At 37.9% G+C, this 17,391-nt stretch overlaps 1 protein-coding gene across 9 annotated transcripts in view; it reads right to left on the bottom strand.

Annotated features, from left to right (window-relative positions):
• The window catches only part of ptpn13 (protein tyrosine phosphatase non-receptor type 13), a 224,979-nt gene that overhangs the window by 85,756 nt on the left and 121,832 nt on the right, over positions 1–17,391 (bottom strand). For 4 of the 9 annotated variants that reach the window (XM_048534137.2, XM_048534197.2, XM_048534187.2 and 1 more), the window contains exons 19-27: positions 16,165–16,274; positions 12,572–12,628; positions 10,237–10,326; positions 9,747–9,854; positions 8,700–8,849; positions 5,441–5,886; positions 4,574–4,717; positions 3,214–3,307; positions 459–544 (exon numbers count right to left, since the gene is read on the bottom strand). In XM_048534137.2, coding sequence (XP_048390094.1) covers positions 459–544; positions 3,214–3,307; positions 4,574–4,717; positions 5,441–5,886; positions 8,700–8,849; positions 9,747–9,854; positions 10,237–10,326; positions 12,572–12,628; positions 16,165–16,274 — 1,285 coding nt within the window. The remainder of the gene's footprint in view (positions 1–458; positions 545–3,213; positions 3,308–4,573; positions 4,718–5,440; positions 5,887–8,699; positions 8,850–9,746; positions 9,855–10,236; positions 10,327–12,571; positions 12,629–16,164; positions 16,275–17,391) is intronic. The other 5 variants (XM_048534154.2, XM_048534169.2, XM_048534162.2 and 2 more) reach the window with 5 other exon arrangements.

Here is a 17,391-nt window from a genome sequence, read left to right as displayed (position 1 = left end):
ACTACAGACAGTACTGCAGAAAAGGCCCCACCAATCTCCCGCACAACCTCACCATTCCAATGCCTATCCTCAAAGTTCTGAACAACAGAGGCAAGCACGCTAAATGCCTTCTTAATCACTCTGTCTACCTGTGACACAAATTTGAAAGAATTATGTACTTGAGTTGTCTACCCCAAGTCTCTCTGTCCTTCTACAACACTACCCAGGGCCATATCATTAATTGTATAAGTTCTGCCTTTCTTTGTTTTACCAAAATGCAATACCTTGTACTTATCCAAACTGAATTCATCTGTCACTCCTCAGTCCATTGACCTAATTGATCAAGATCTCTTTGTAATCTTTACTAACCTTCTTCACTGTCCCCCATCAAAATAAGGTGGTCAAATGATTTCCAATAAACAGGATAATTTATTTTAATTACATTTTAAATGATGTGTCTGAAATGAAGTTGTACATACTTGTCCCGTGCTTCTTAGCATCTCCACAGCCTGCTTATGAGTTGCACCTTCCAGGCAGATTCCATTCACAGAAAGAACACGGTCACCTAAAAGTGAGTCAGAAAAGTTTATAGAAAAGCAGAATGAATAAAACTCCAGGACCTGGATCCCCTTCTGTTATATGGCAAGGCGTGATTGCTGAACTTGTGCCAAAGTAAACAATTTTCCACTGCAAAGATTACACTGCTAAAATCACTACTCCAAAAATTACTATAAAGGCTGTTCTGTGGCCAGAACATTAACAAAGTCTGCCTGAGCAAACAAGTTTAGGCTCGATCTCAAACGGACAGGTAATGGAATCAATTCCAAGACAAGGGTGGGTTGCTAATGGAACAGGATCATGTCAGTAGCAGCTGTCCCAGCGGCAGCTGGGAGGAACTGATTACCTTTACTTGGTAAAAGTTTGCAGATTTTCAGAAGGCTTTAACAGAACTCATGCCAATTTGCAACTGGCATGGCATTAGAAACGCACAACAGGTGGAATTTCTGGGCTAGCTTGAGAATACTCTCACGCATGACATTTGATGTCATGGAAGAAAGGAAGGTAGATGCAGTATTCCATGCTATGCTAATACTGGAAAATGGCAGCAATAAAGAACTGAGATGGAAACCCAGCATTATCACATTCCACCCCAAATTCCAGAAGCAAGTCAGAGATGCACTCGCTCTTTTCACTGCATTGTGAATCGGAATTTCAGGGCCATCACCACCATTAACAATGTCACATGGAATTTCATTGTGAACTCTTGTCATGAACTTCAGATTCCAAAGGAATTGTTGTCAAACTCATTGAATTTTGTTGATCAGTTTTGGAGGGGAGAGGAGTCCATATATTTGCATTTCACATATATGGAATAAGGTAAGAGAGATAAAAGGAACTATTATTAAAAAAAATAGCAAAGACATGACACAAGAACTACTCACTGTTCTTCCTTAAAATAGCAGTGCAAGATCTTCCAAGGGGGCAGATGGAGCCTGGGTTAACTGCCTGCATCACATACATAAGTGCAATACTCCCTCAGTGTTACAGTGAAGCATCGACTTCAATTACTTGCTCAAGTCCCAGGAATAAAGACTTGGAGGTGAGAGTGAAATCACTCAGCAAATATTTTTAGTTAAAATATCTATTTTACATATTTATAGCATTCAATAAGTTGCCCTACTTCAGCACTACAGATAGAACGGGGTCAGTATCTGCAGGGACGCTGGGATTTCTCTTTCAGCATTGTTTTATGCCAAGCCAATACAGTGTCATGTTGTCCCATTGGTTCCACTTTGGAGTGGCCTCTCCTGTTCCTCTGCCAACCCCTTACCACCCATCCTGCTTCCCAACTTCCTCATCACCTCTCTGTCCCATCCCTTCCACTTGCAGTTTCACTTGCTGCCCCACTCCCAAGCCCTTGTCACTGGAAAGCTTCAGGAGAGGTAATAGGCAGCTATAGAGGAAGCATGGGAAGGGAGGTTGGGGGCAATCACATCAGTAAGCTGAAGTGTGTTGGAGGTAGGAGTTAGTATATTGCTCTTATATTTTTACATTTATTTTAAAACTCATTTTCTTTGTAGATAAGATTTAAGGAATGTACAGCATTACACAGTACTTACAGGATCAAATGCTTTCCTGATGAGAAAAGTTATGCAAAACATAACTTTTGCAGATCATAACAGGAAAATCTGATCTACTTAACATTGACTTTTTATTACACTTTTCAGGAAAACACCTATAAATTTTGTATGAGGAATTACTGAACTACTCCAGCAAGTATAAAACAGATCATTAAATCATCGAATAATTCATTTTAATCAAACATGTATCTATACAAATACCTTAGAAAACAATACGCAAACGATTGACATTCATGTTGCAGTCGTACATGTCATTGGTGAGATCACTTTTAAAATACTGTGTACAATTCTGGTTGCCCTTCTATAGGAAGGATGTTGTTAAACCGGAGAGGGTACAGAAAAGATTTACAAGGATGTTGCCGGATTTGAGTAATAGGGAGAGGTTGAATAGACTGGGGCTTTTTTCCCCCTGAAGATTTGGAGGCTGAGGTTGACTTTATTTAGGTTGATAAAATCATGAGGGGCATGGATAGGGTGAACAAGCAAGGTCTTTTTCCTAGGACGGGGGAGACCAAAAATAGACAGCATTGGTTTACGGTGAGAGGGGAAAGATATAAAAAGGACCCAAGGGGTAATTTTTTTCATGCAGAGGGTGATGTGTCTATTGAATGAGCTGTCAGTGGAAGTGGTAAGGCAGGTGCAATTACAATATTTAGAAGGCATCTGGATGGGTACATGAATTGGAAGGGTTTCTGGGAATATGGGCCAAATGCTAGGTCAAACTGGGATGTGGGGTCAGTGCAGGCAAATTGGACCGAAGGTTGTTTATCCGTGCGCCCTGACTCTATAAACATTTACAGTTCGTCTACATGTACACTCTACAAATACGTGACTGTTTCTATTTCTCCAATGTAACACTGTCCGATTATCATTACAACCAGCTGAAACAGTCTAATCTCTGAACTAAAAGATATTTCTAAAATTTGGTAGTTGGATAGTTTGAGTAGATAGTAAAAATTGCAGACCATTGTTTGGTGAAAGAAAACACAAATGTTCTTAAACAGAAGGTTAACATTACGGTACAATTTAGAAAAGCAATTTAAAATGAATTTATTCATTTATACAGTCTGATTACCAGTTATGGATAACTTACCTTTCTTAATACGTCCATCAGCTTCAGCAGCTCCACCTGGTATAATGCCTTTTACATAAATCCCACCATGTCTCACACTTGTGTTAATACCACCCTAGACAAAAATACTGCAAATTCATATGATGGAAGATAGGCACAGACAGTTGACTAACCTGTGAGAATATTGCAAGATCTTTTCTTTAAAAAAGGCATGGTCTTACAGCGTGTTGATATCAAAAAGCAAAATTATGTGTAAAATTGTAACAGAACACAACTTAACGCACTGGGCAGATAGGTGGCTCTCAGTTACTTCAGAAAATTGTGAATTTGTGCATCTTGGGAAAACATTAGCAGAGATAATGCTCACTAAATGCAAAAATCATTTAATCACGGAAAAGTCAGAGATTGATGTCAACAAAAAACAGATTTTGAAAGGTGGGATTGAAGATTAAATGTTCTATTCTGAAAGGAAATTATTCATTGAATTTCTACATAGAGACACAGTCTACTTGGGGGCACAAAATATGTAAACAAGGAATTCACACAAATTCAAGAAATATCTCAGGCCTTAATTGCAGCCATGTTACAGCTTAATTATCTCATCATTTAGGTAGGATATAGAGTCACCGAAATCGTAAACATAAAAGACAAAATTAGATTAGATATTTCAGTTTTGGCTGGTTTGTTGGTTTTGTATGCGTTTCTCTGAAACCGTGGGAACTTTAGAAAAGGATATAAATTTAGGCAGTGTTTTGAAAGGCCCATTTACAATCACAATCTCATTCTATGGGCCAGTATATTTTCTGGCCGTTATTTCATAATAGGTGTACGGTAACACAGAATCTTGAGGCAGTAGACCTCTCAAGTCTGCAACTGTTTCTGCTCGAGACCATTGGCAATATCACAGCATACAGAGCATAACTGTGTTAATGGTGTGACCAGGCAATATTTAAACCCAAGCCACATCAACAGTTAGTCCATCAAGACCTGTGCAGGTCGAGCACATCTTGGGTACCCCTGTCCATTCAGTGCCCAGACAATGGAAGGCCATGGAAACTCATCTGCTATAGGTTTCCAACTGATTTTAATAGTAAAGAATATCACAAATGTTTGTGAGATAGTAGGAACTGCCGATGCTACAGAATATGGAGAATTCCTTCTTCAGGAAGGTTCCAGACGCGAAACGTCAGCCTTCCTGTTCCTCTGATGCTGCTTGGCCTGCTGAGTTCATCCAGCTGTACATCTTGTTATCACAAATGTTTGTGATGCTACTGCATTTGGTCCTGTTGTCCAGGCCTTTTTGAAATTTATCATACTGGATCTAAATTTAAATACATTAATATTAATATTTCGTAAAGTAGAGAAACAGAATGTTGAAAACCTTGCCAAACAGTACCGTGACACTAATGCCCAAGCTGTTCTCTATTTTTGACAACTCCACTTCAAAAATATCTCCTGGCTTTAGCAAAGAGCTTTGCTTAGCATCAGGGAAAGCTCTTCTTTTCACCTTATCTGCTGCAGAATCCTGTATGTGAATAAAGTGGATATTAGTTTAAATAGCAATACTTAAAATACAACTAGATTTGATCTGTGTTTATGCACTATCCAGGGTACTGTTTCTGTTCAGGAATATTATTTCTCCTGTGTTTTGAAATGTGCAAGGGAGAGCTTAAGATAGAAACTGGGAGAACAAAACAAAAAGGGGACATGGAAGGCAAAATAAAGGAAATGACAAGTTATTTTTCAAGTATAAGGGGCATAGATACAGCAGACAGGAAGGAACTTTTCCCCTTGATGGAGGGATCAAAGTCTCAGGGGCATAAATTTAAGGAAAGGTGCAGAACGTTTAGTGGAGCTATGAGAGTAAGGACGGTACAGGCAGAAGTCCACACGACATTTGAGTAATATTTAAATGTGCACTTGTGATGCCAAGACACACAATGTTATGGGCTAAGTAAGCTTAGAAACATAGCAGAGCTTTTGCTTCAGGATGCCTGATGGACCTAGTATTGAGAACCACTGGTAATAAACAAAAGATTTAACAAACATTTTCATGGATATTATGGTTGGAGTTTTTGTGGTTATAAATTCAAACAGGAATCCATTTTTTAAAAAAATCTGTTGCTACCACTAGAATGCACAGAAAATTTTGCAATACGCTGTTTGCAGACTGACACAGGGATAGTGGGACAGGTGGGGACTGATGGGAAAAAGGCAAACTGGCAAAGATGACAAAAATTACATCCACCTTTTTTGAACTTCGTTGCTCTTGACTGCTGGAATAAGTTGCTTCATCCATGTCAGAGTCACCTCGGTCCGAGCAATCTGTCTCTTTAGGTGTTTCAACATTAGTACTGCTTGATGGCCCTGTGCTGTCCAAAACATTCTGCATCATACCCTGCCTCATTTCCATTAGTGCAGAGACTCCTTCGTAACCAGCAGATTGCGGTGCTCTACAGGTAGTTCGATTTTTGTAGAAACCATGTACTTGGCTTTGTGAAAGCCCTGCACTTTCAGTTCTAGAGTCCTGGGAGCTTGTACTTCCTCTTCGTTTTTGCTCAGGTGGAACAGAAGTTCTTACAGGATGAGTTCTATGATGACCAAATGATCCATTATGTTCTTCCGAAGATGACACTTCTTCATAATCCCGTCTTCCTAAATTACGGCAAGGGCTTCTAGACTTGTTCCTCATTCCTTTTTCCATTCAGAGGAGGTACATGTGAATAAAATAAAAACACACAGTTTGGGTACAGCAAACCATAAAGCTCATGAGACCCCTTTCCCAATTAAAGTACAATCACCATTACAAATTTGAAACATATAGTTTGCGGGCTCTTTTCTCATTACATCTTAAAGGGAGGCTTACCAACCCCATTTGATTGGGCAATGCAACCTTCTGCTAGTTAAAATCAGCTGGACATTTTGCAGCTAGCTATAATTAAATGTATTGAACACTTTGCTGTCCTACTTGTATACCAAATACTCGAGCCCATCATTTTGTCTCTGTAATACTGTTAAAGTTTAGAACTGGTACTCATGTCTGTGGAGGTGAGTACATACTGTCTGGAAAAACAGAAAGGACTGAAAATACTCAGTAGGTCTGGTAGCATCTGTGCAAACTGCAACAGACTCTTCTTCAGTACTGAAATATAGATAGGTTGAGTGAATGGATAAAAGCTTGGCAGACAGATTTTAACAGAGTGAAGTGTGAGATTATACACCTTGGTAGGAAGTGTCAAAAGGCAGGCTATTACTTAAATGGAGAGAGACTCCAAATAGTGCAGCACAAACTGGATCTAGGTTTTCTTTTGCATGAAACACAAAGTTAGCATACAGGAGTAATTAAGGCGGCAAAATAATTTTTGGTTGTTATTGCTAGAGGTTTGAAGTTTAAAAATAGGGAAGTCTTGTTACAATGGCACAGGGTGTTGGTAAGGCCATACCTGGAGGACTGCTACACAGTTTTGGTCCCCAAACTTACGAAAGGGCAGATGGGCATTAAAGGCTGCTGAAGAGTGATTCACTGGGCTGTATTCCTGGGAAGTAGGAGTTTACTGATAAAGAATAGTTAAACAGGTTAGGCCTTTATTCATTAGAGTTTAGAAGATTGAGGGGTCATCTGATTGCACCTTCACACAAAGCTTGCGAGGGTCGGTGATAGTGCAGATGTTGAGAAGGTGTTTCCATTCATTAGGAAATCTCAACCAAGTGGACATAGTTCAGAATAAAGGGACACTATTTTAAATTGGAAGTACGCATAGAAATGGTTCTTGAGTATATCTGCAGTTCGGGTTGTGGATGTTGCGGTTGGTTCACTCGCTGAGCTGGTTTGTTGTTCCGCAGACGTTTCATTACCCTGCTGGGTAACATCATCAGTGCAGCCTCCAATGAAGCGCTGTTGTGTTTTCCCTCCTGGTATTTAAACTTGGGAGTCTGTTGGATGTGATGACCTCACTTCCGGTTTTCCTTCACAGTGGTGTATATATGTAGGGTCTAGTTCCATGTGTTTGTTGAAGGCCTTCTTGGTGGAGAACCAGGCCTCTCGGAATATCAGTGCGAATGGAGACGAGTGAGTATTGGTTGTGTGTTTTTGTTGCGACTTCGTGTTCATGTACCCTTGTGGCCAATTATCTTCTTGTATGTCCAATGTAATGCTTGCTGCAGTCTTTGCATTTGTATTTGAATTTTGTACACCAGTTCAGTTGCGACAACACCAGGATCCTAGGACAGGCCAACCAGAGATGTACAAAATTTCATGCCAGGGCTGCAACAAACATTACATTGGACAGACAGGAAGATAATTGGCCACAAGAGTACGTGAACAAAAGTAGCAACAAAAACACACAACCAATACTCACTTGTCTCCATTCACAAGGATAAGGAGAACCACCAGTTCGATTGGGACAACACCAGGATCCTACGACAGGCCAAACAGACAAGCACGGGAATTCCTGGAGGCCTGGTTCTCCACCAAGAAGGCCATCAACAAACGCATAGAACTAGACCCTATATATACACACCACAGTGAAGAAAAACCGGAAATGAGGTCATCAAATCCAACAGATCTCAAAGTTAAATACTAGGCAGGGGAACACAACGGCGCTTCATCAGAGGCCGCACTGATGATGTTACCCAGCAGGGTAATGAAACATCTGTGAATTAATGCACCAGCTCGGTAAGCAAACCAACCACAGCACACATAGAAATTTCTTCAATCAGAGCAGATGTCTGGAATTCTCTATCCCAGAGAGGTGAACAGGCCAGGCTATTGAAGGTATTTAAAAAGTAATCAGATAGGCTTTTTTGAAACCTTGAGGAGTTACGGGCTACGAGGAGTGAGCATAAACATGGAGTTGAGGGCGCGGCATAGCCAAGATCTAATAAAATGGTGCTACTGGTTTGAGGGGCTGAATGGCCAACACTTGCTCCTATTGTTTATGTTCCTATCTTCACCATAGCCAGCTTAATGGCATTCAGTGACAACTAGCATAATTTGGAATGAAGTCTGCTCATAATCGATCTTTAATTGGAGTTGTTTTAGTCATATCTGCGTACTTGTTCTCAAATGGTGGACTCAGTGTTATGGGCAAAGCTTGAATCATGTAAAACTTTAATATTTGGTAATGTATTAGCCCCCACTGCTTTAAAATGCTGACACTTGTAACAGTATAAAATTTCTGCCTTAATGCCACTGTAAGTTCTATCGTGAAGGGTCGATTAAAAAATATAGGATTAATTGGGTAGCTGCCAAATCCAATTCAACTGCCAAAAGGCCGAGTATATAAAGAATATGAACTGCACTTGTACAATACTGCACAGCTCTTCCTGGTCATTGTTCATCATCAATCATTCTTGTTCAAGGTTTTGAAGATGAGGAAACCCAAGGAAAGAAATTTAAAGTTAGTCAGGTTATCTTGCAGTATGGTACAGTGAACACGTGTAATAGCATGTTCAGGTTTTTATAGTTAAGAGTTCAGATTGTGAGTTTTGAAATGCAGATATAGTACCTGAAGAAAAATCGGTTCCTCTATAAAGTTTCTCTTTCAACTGAGACACCACTAAGGTCACGTCTTCAGGGGCATTTTGTAAAATTTCAACTGCTCTGTCATGGGTAACGCCTTCTAAACTGATGTCATTTACAGATATCAGGCGATCACCTATAGACATGAAAACACAAAGGTTATTTAGCAAACAGCAATATTGCAAGCATTTTTGGTGCATTTTAAAAGGTGAGGCTGAAATAATTTTATATCTTGCAGCAAGCTAAAACTACATGGAATTTCACAACATTCGAATTCATAGAAATGTAACTGTGCTCAATACAATTAGTTCAATCACTGAATTTAAGAACTCATTTTGAACAAAATACTGAATGGAAACTTTTTAAAAAAAATTAAAATGACCTAGTTAAGCTGATGTCCATTGTGTGGTATTAAAATAGTCAAAAAGGAAAGTATCTGCAATATAAAAATTGTCCACGCAACACAACTGTTAAAGATAAAGGAATTAAATTGTTCCCAAATGTGTTATGTCTAAATGTTGGTACAGACTTCAGGAAATGCCCACAAGCTTAAAAATTTTCATGTCTTCACATGCCGTTAGAAGACAAAGCACTAAATGCACACATTGGTCATTACTTGATGCAGAATCCAACAACTGGGCTGCAAATTGACTGACAAGTAGGGGTGTACTCTCTCTACCCCAGAAAAGAATTAAACAGCTACTTTGTAAGGGTATCATATTTTAATACTTGAAAAAGAACTAACTGTCTTCCCCACTTCCGTTCTAATCACGGTCACAATTTTATGCGGGACTCCCAATAGTTAACCACTGGATCTCTTCAGGGCCTTGGAGTGTTAAACCTCATTGCATTCAATGTCTCTGCCTTATCTCCCCTACTATGCTACTTGCATGGGAACTTATGCCTCTTTCATGGCTTGCAGAGTCTCAGCCTATCTTTCTGATCATTTCTGCCAGACTGTGTAACAGAAGAGTTGAGGAATTTCAACTCCTTCCTTCCTAAGGATCATTTACAATATAGATGTATGAAGTACCTGGATTTAAACGTTGATCCAACTCTGCTGGCCCTCCTGGCATTACTGTGGTGACAAAAATTCCTAAGTTGAGTTTGCCAGTTTTTTCTCCACCAACAATTTGAAAACCTATTTTGAAAGAGCAATTAAATAATATTCATATGATATTTTAATGACATTAATAAGATACTTTTAATTGGTCACCTTTATCCCAGAGGACACAAAGAAACACATTGTGACAGTGAGCATTTCCATTTAAGTTCTTTATTTCATATAATGTGCTTACTTATGCTTTTTCTGTTATTAGGTCACGCAAGGAGGGAAAATACTTTTTGACAATTTCTAGCTTAGAATTCACCTAGTCAGAGGATGGTGACCTTTCTTATTCTGAAAACAAATACATATTCCTTCTTGGTCTTTGCTGTAAAATTGTGTAGGTATTAGTCATATTAACTGCTATTATCACTCCTCATCTGTAGATAAATTAAACAAATGCACCAAACGACCATACCTAAGCCATGTTTTACATCCTTCTTCAGTTTTATAAATCTAAGCTCTCTTTCAGGTGAAGGCAAGGCACTAAATTTCTGATGAAGAGTATCTTTCAAAGAAAAAATTCAGACTCCAAGTTAGTGCAATCAAAAATTATACAAATTAGAAACATTGATAAAAACAAATTTCAATAAAGATCTAATCTACACCACAGATATTGTTTTCAACATGTTTATATTAATGAACAATTGTATTTGCCTTAGTATTCTGTTGATAATTACTATAATTTTCCATCCATTTCTAATTCTTCTATGATCTTATAACAGCACCCATTTGATAGAAACATTCACTATTTCAGAATAGCAGCTGCTTCCCTTGCAAAGCTGTTTAGAATAGTGTAGTGACAAAACCTTTTAAAATATATTTAGGGCTGGCAATTGAGAAACCGGGCACTAAGGGGACTTAAACACTTTGGCCAGAATTGAAATACTAGTTCACATAATAGTTGGACAGAATAATTAGAAGGTTTGCAGCTCCAATTATTCTGCCAAAACTGTTGCATATAATATAAAAAGGAAGAATTATAAGCTGGATAAAATATCACTGCCAGGAACATACACTAATGATTAGTGTGCAGTTGCATATTTGGTTTCTCCCATTTTTCTTAATTCTCCAAATGAACCATTTAGCAATCAGCAACTAAATTCATTTTGGTATGTTCTACATAATGAATTTATCATTATTTTATTTCAATATTTACTGATTATTAAACATCATCTTTCTATCGTACAATCATATGTTTCCTACAAAACATTTGTGTCACCTAATCATAAGCCATTTGGATCCTACAATTACACAGGTCAATTTTAACAGTTACGTGGAAAATGATTCATCGTAGTCTAACAACACCCAAGTAAAGATTTCAATAAACATGAATTACATCCAAACCTAAATGCTACAGCTTTGGAAAAGAAATCTGAATTCGAAGCACAATACAGTAAATTTACATGTGACAAATTTCTGATCTTCACCCAGCCATTTGGAGTTAGCATTTAGCACCATGCAGTCTCTCCGGGGGGGAAAGGGCAGAAAACGCAAGATAACTATTTCATCATCACACATCGAGCACCAGCAACTTTACACCTGATGCTGACACAGAACTTGGAGCAGATGTCCTGACAGGTTGCATAATTCAAAATAGAAAACGTACAGAGATTTTGAGAAGAAGTGAGAAGAGAAAAAAAAGAAAAAATATCTTTCAAGGAGTGACAGTATGTTCCGCAGTTTAGGAAGGGAATAAACTATTGCTATCTTTAAAGGAGCATGATCTCTTTATTAAAAGAGTTTTATAAATTAAATACATTGAAGAGACACTTCATTTGACAAGCAGATCAATGTTGCATTTGATGGCTACGGAGTTATTAATAGCTTCAAAATCAGACATGAATGGAGGATATTTTGGTTTTCTCAATATTAGTGAGTCACAGTTAATTCATATGTGGGAAAATACAATTTTAGCAAAGAAATTCATTCTCTTAGATATTTATCTCCAAAATTATTAAATATATGAGGTCTAAATTTAATTGTGATTTGCATTTTAGTTCAGCATTAACAGAACTTATAAGTTCCAATGATAAATCTATGAATTGAAAAACAAAATTAGAAATGGTTCAAAATTCAATCATCCTTTCAGTACATTTTCATCAATTTGCAAAATACTCCAGGTGATTATCTATATGTGCTGTACCAATATATAAAGCAAAAAATACCACCACTTTAAGATATGAATTTCCCTATCCCTCTTTTTTCCAACTTGACAAAGCAATTATATTAGAAGATCTCCTGTTCAGCAGGCACTTTTTTCCATTTCACATAGTTAACTGAAAACAGCATGTAATTCCTTAATGTGCCCATGGGAAAAAAATATATTGCAAAAAACTCTGGCAGGCATTAATTCCATGGTCTTGGTCAACAAAAAGCAGTAATCTCAGATGATTTCTATTTTTCTTCTAGTTGCAGGAAGCAGGTACTTTAAACTACTAATATCTCTGGGTTAAAAGAGAAAATACTCTGCCATTTTCCATGCTTAAACTCCTTGGGAAACAGACTGATATATTAACATAAATTGTGGAAGCAAACTTTAATCAGCTAAATCAAAATCAGTGTAAGAAAAATAAAAGACTAAAACATTACCTGCAAGAAGTTTCTGTTAGACGGCAGGAAAAGTGAGAGAAACAGAGACAGTAACAGAAGTAGAAACACAAAGTTGAGAAGCCAATGTTGTACAGTCACACCAAGGCTTTAAATAGTGAAGGCACCTGTACATTGTAAACTCAGTTCATTCTGCTGCCTACCATTGGCTGTCAAGGTAGCAGGGGTTGATGGGATCCCAGAACTGTGCATGCTAATCCCTAATAACAAAACATACAGTAATAAAAAAAAATGCAAAGCTGAAAAATAGAGTTCTTATGATTACAACAGCAAGGTAAGAATTTTTCAATTAATTTGCAACTTAATTTCTTAGAACATTTTATGCAGCTGTATAAATTTAGCTTTCAAACTTAACCAGGAAAAATTAAAATGCTAAAATGCTTTCAATCTGTTCATTGAACAAGTAGAGAAGGGGTTAAGTTCTGTCATGCATTCTGGTTGGTGAACTCCCCACTGATTTCAATGGGGTGAATCACACACTAATTCCAAAGTGTACTGCAATTCCCCTTTCTGGGTGGTTGAACTTCTCTCTGTTGTCAGATCAGTTCAGACTACGGTTGCCTTTAAATCAAAAATGCGGTAGCAGTGCAAAGTTAACTGTTTCACACTTACTATTGTTGCAATCTATAATTCACTCTAAGCAAAAAGACCACTCTGTCTAGAGATGAATGCAAAATATAATTAGCTTGGCGAAACAGATCATTAGTAGGAACTGGAGTAGGCTGTTTAGCCCCTCGAGCCTGCACTGCCATTCAAAAGGATCTGGGCTGATTCGACATTCCTCAAGGCCACATGGCTGCCCTTTCCTTACAACCCTCAATTCCCCTACTGATCAAAAATGTCACTCTATTTGTCTATAGACATACTCAAGGATCTGCCCCAATAGCTTTCTGCAGCAAGGAGTTCCAAAAACTCTCAACGTTCAGAGAAAGGATTCCCCAACTCAGTCTTAAAGTGGCACCCCTTTATTCTAAGACTACGTCCTCTGGACCTAGACATTCCCACTAAGGGAAATATCCTTTCAGCATTTACTCAAGCCTCTTAAGAATTCTACATGTTTCACTGTGGTCATCTGTCATTCTTCTAAACTCTACAGAGTTTAGCCTTTGCTTATAACACAATCTCTCTATATCAGGAATTGTTCCACTGGAGGCAACTAAAAGTCAACAGATTTAATTTCAATTATTTTAAGTGCTACAATGAAACACACAAAATGAAGACACTAACTGATTACCAAAAAGTTAAACAATGACATGTCAGGAGATCAACTTGCGAACAAAGAACTTTACTCAAAAATGAAAAAAAATATTCTCGTGTGCTGGAGGAGTTTAAGTAAAATACTGACAAATGGGAACCATAAATAATGAATAACCGCTTCAAATGGTGAAAGTTTTGTTTTGAGGCGTTGTGTTATTTTAACCTAAACCACAGCTGATTATCATTGGATAATCATGAAATTACCATTAATTGCTGAATGTGGATATCTTCTGGCGAAACCAGATTGCTATCCATCACATTACATTCTTTACAATTTCTTTTATTGTTAATGAAATGAAATAATTGCAGAAGTTCCACAGCTTTTGACTGTTATGGGCCTTAACTGTCCCAAGCTTTTGGTTAAACAACATGTTAGCAATATGCCAAAACATGATTTCACTTAAGGGACTTTCAACTAGAATTTTTTTGGAATTTACCTCCAAAATTTTTAATGTTGTACTACACTATTTTTTCCTGAGTAATCTGTAACTCAAATAGTGATGAAGCCTTATTACTACCTGTCATACACCATCACATCTGTGTCCGCTCTTGGAGAAAGCAAGCTAATTAGTCTCATTCTGCTGCCCTGTGGTCATTGCCTTGCAAATGTTTGACCTTCTCAAGTATTGTGCCAAAGTCCTTTTGAACATTACTACATGCAAACATTTCTGGCACTGTCTCACCACTAAATAGGGGATTGACTTTTTCAAAATCTGTCATAATTTTATATACTTCTATAAATGTCCCATAAGCATCTCTGCTTCAGGAACAGCAATGCCAGTTTTACTAGCTATCATGTATAACTGAAATACATTAATCCCCGGTAAAATTCTTCCTTTATATGATCTTTAAGGCTTTCTCACACTCCCTGAAATATGGTACATTTCTTGATAACTGGAGCAAACTGTCTCACATGATGGACAGCTGCCCAAGAATTCAAATTTTAAAAAAACTTTCAGAACTAAAACTGGTTAATAAAAACCTAAAACAAAAAAAAGGGCCATTTTCTATTTCCGGTGTAGAACCAGGAATTTGATTGCCCCCACTCTCGGTCAGGGTGGTGCAGGCAACTCTCAAACTTTATGCTCATCTGTTAAACACAGTTCAGCTGAAAGCAAAATATCTCCCTCCCTCCAAAATAAGGTGTTGCCTTCCATTCTCTGAATCTAATTTACCTGAGACAGATCCACTCTCAATCCCATTGAAACTGATCCTATTCCAATTAATGGCTTTTTATTCTAGATTGCTCCATGTCCTTTTCTCGTAAACAACCTAAAACTAGGACACTATGATCACTCCCCATATGTGTTTTCCTGATTATTGATTCACATCACAGAGTCAGCAACACAACGATCAAGACATTCTGCTAAACACATTTCAGAAACTCTTCGCTGCTATTCACATTCCTACTACTCGAGTGTAAATTAGGATGGCTGAAGATGTTTATCATAATCATTCTTTACTTCTTGCACTTCTCTGTAATTTCACACCTAATTTGTTCCTCCATATCTTTCTCAGCAGTGGGTAGCCTCAATAGTATCTATATTATTTCATGATGCCAACCAAATATATTCTGTGCTTGACCTGTTCATTGCATTTTCTCTCTCGATACTGTCATGCTTCCTTATTTCTTTCCTTCCCTTACTTACTTTCCTGAATGCCTTATATCCAGGAATATTTAGTATCTTGTCTGATATATTGCTAAACTAAGTTTTCATTGTCACCATGTCATCATATTTTCATGTGGTTGTGTGCCTGTTGTAAACTAATCTTACTTATCATATTCAGTGTGTTTACATTCATGTACTGTAAATCTATTTTATACTCCCTCTAAAACTGGTTAATAAAAAGCTAAAACAAAAAGAATGTCATTTTCTACTTCTGGGTGCTGAGCCAGGAACTTGATTGCCCCCACTCTCGATCAGGGTGATGCAGGCAACTCTCAAACTTTATGTTCATTAGTTAAACGCAGTTCAGCTGAAAGCAAATTATCTTTATACGCCCTCTTGATCTCACTCTACCAAAATCTCATTATTTCTTGCTTCAGTACCAACTATGTGTTTTCAAAAGATTCATTATGCACCTTTAATCTCCTTTTTAGTGCCACATCTTGGTTACCTACCCCTGAGAAATTAGTTCAAACTCTCTCAAACAGACAAAGCAAAACTTCCACAAAGAATATCTGGCTGTGTTTGTGTGCATCTCTTCCAGACTGCACAGGCTCGTCCCCCTCAGAACTAGTCCCAGTGTTGCACAAATCTAATGGGTAATGAGATCTGTAACCCCCTGCACTCCCTAACAAATCAATGAGGGTTAGGCTTATGATAGAAATATTCAGGAGAAAACTAATTTGGGGGAGAAGTGCACAGGACCACTAAATTTGAAGTGTGCATTACAGAACAAATTTCCTGTTGGTGCTAAATACTACAGTGCATATATAAACAAAGTTAGCTCCTCTTTAACGTATGTTGTGTCTGACCTAAGGCGTATGCCTGGTTGGAGTCTTCAGTAGATGAGGAGTCTGACCCAGGATTTCTTCGAGCAGGACTTTTGTGCGAGACAGCCTGAGACCTCTTTGGATTGATGACACTTGAATAGAGCCACAAAAGCAATTAAACAATGATGTAAACGAAATTCAAGACCGAAAATATTTGACAGTTACATGAACCGTACAAGACTTGGTTGATAATCTTGCACTTAACATTCCACAAAATTTAGTTCCCTCACAAATTTGCAGCCAAGCATTAAAAACAAATCAACTATTCCAGCATAAAAAAAACATGTTCTAATTATGACCTTTCATTAAAGATAGCATTCACTAACAGGAGAAAAAAGTTACACAGATCTTAGGTTTTCTTAAAATTTAAGCTAACAACAGGGAAGCAGGAAGGAGAATCAGGTTATTAAACAGTCAACAGCATTAAACTGCATTTTCTAACTTCCTTCAATGTTAACAAAAATGAAGTATCATTTTGGGGGAGTGTTCCTTGAAACACTAGTTTTCTTGTGAAGTGTTCCCAATAGGATGAGGGATTGATGTTTTTTGTCCCAACAACAAACACTTGAGCTAAATAAGAATTTGGAAGCCATGGTATTCCTAAGATCTCGCTTGGGAGATCTTGCCCATCTTGGCATTATAGGTCAGGGAACAGTTATTTAGGTAAACTTGGTGAATTGTTTCCTCCCACAGTCCAAGCATGTACAGATTAGGTGGATTGCCCATGCTAAATTGCCCTATGTCCAGGGATGTGTAAATTAGGTGGATTAGCCATGGGAAATGAAGGGTTACAGGAATAAGGTTTGTGGGTGGGTCTGTGGGTTGATATGGACTTGAAGGGCCAAATGGCCTGCTTCCACACTGATTGGATTCTAAAGCATATATACGTTTTATAATTGGTTGCTTTTAGTTTGGAAGCAAGGAAGTGGTGCTATCTCGGTATGTTGTCCTCAATTCAGGGTAACACATTTTAGGAAGGAGCTGACGGCTTTGGAGTGGCTATAAAACAACTTTACCAGCTGGTTCCAGGAATACGAGATTACAGTCATGTGGCCAGAGTGTAGAAGTTGATTACCAGTAAGTAAGATGTCAAGTGGATATTTAGTAAAGCTATTTAAATTTCACTTTGGATTTAGGTAAGTATATATGATTGTAAAAATGAGATTAACTGCTTCTCTCAGATAGTTAGCACAGGCTCGACAAGTTGGA

This window comes from Stegostoma tigrinum, chromosome 1, assembly GCF_030684315.1.
Source record: "Stegostoma tigrinum isolate sSteTig4 chromosome 1, sSteTig4.hap1, whole genome shotgun sequence".
NCBI classification, from domain to species: Eukaryota; Metazoa; Chordata; class Chondrichthyes; order Orectolobiformes; family Stegostomatidae; genus Stegostoma; species Stegostoma tigrinum.
Note: the sequence above shows the minus strand (reverse complement) of the source record. Positions and strands in the feature narration are given on the sequence as shown.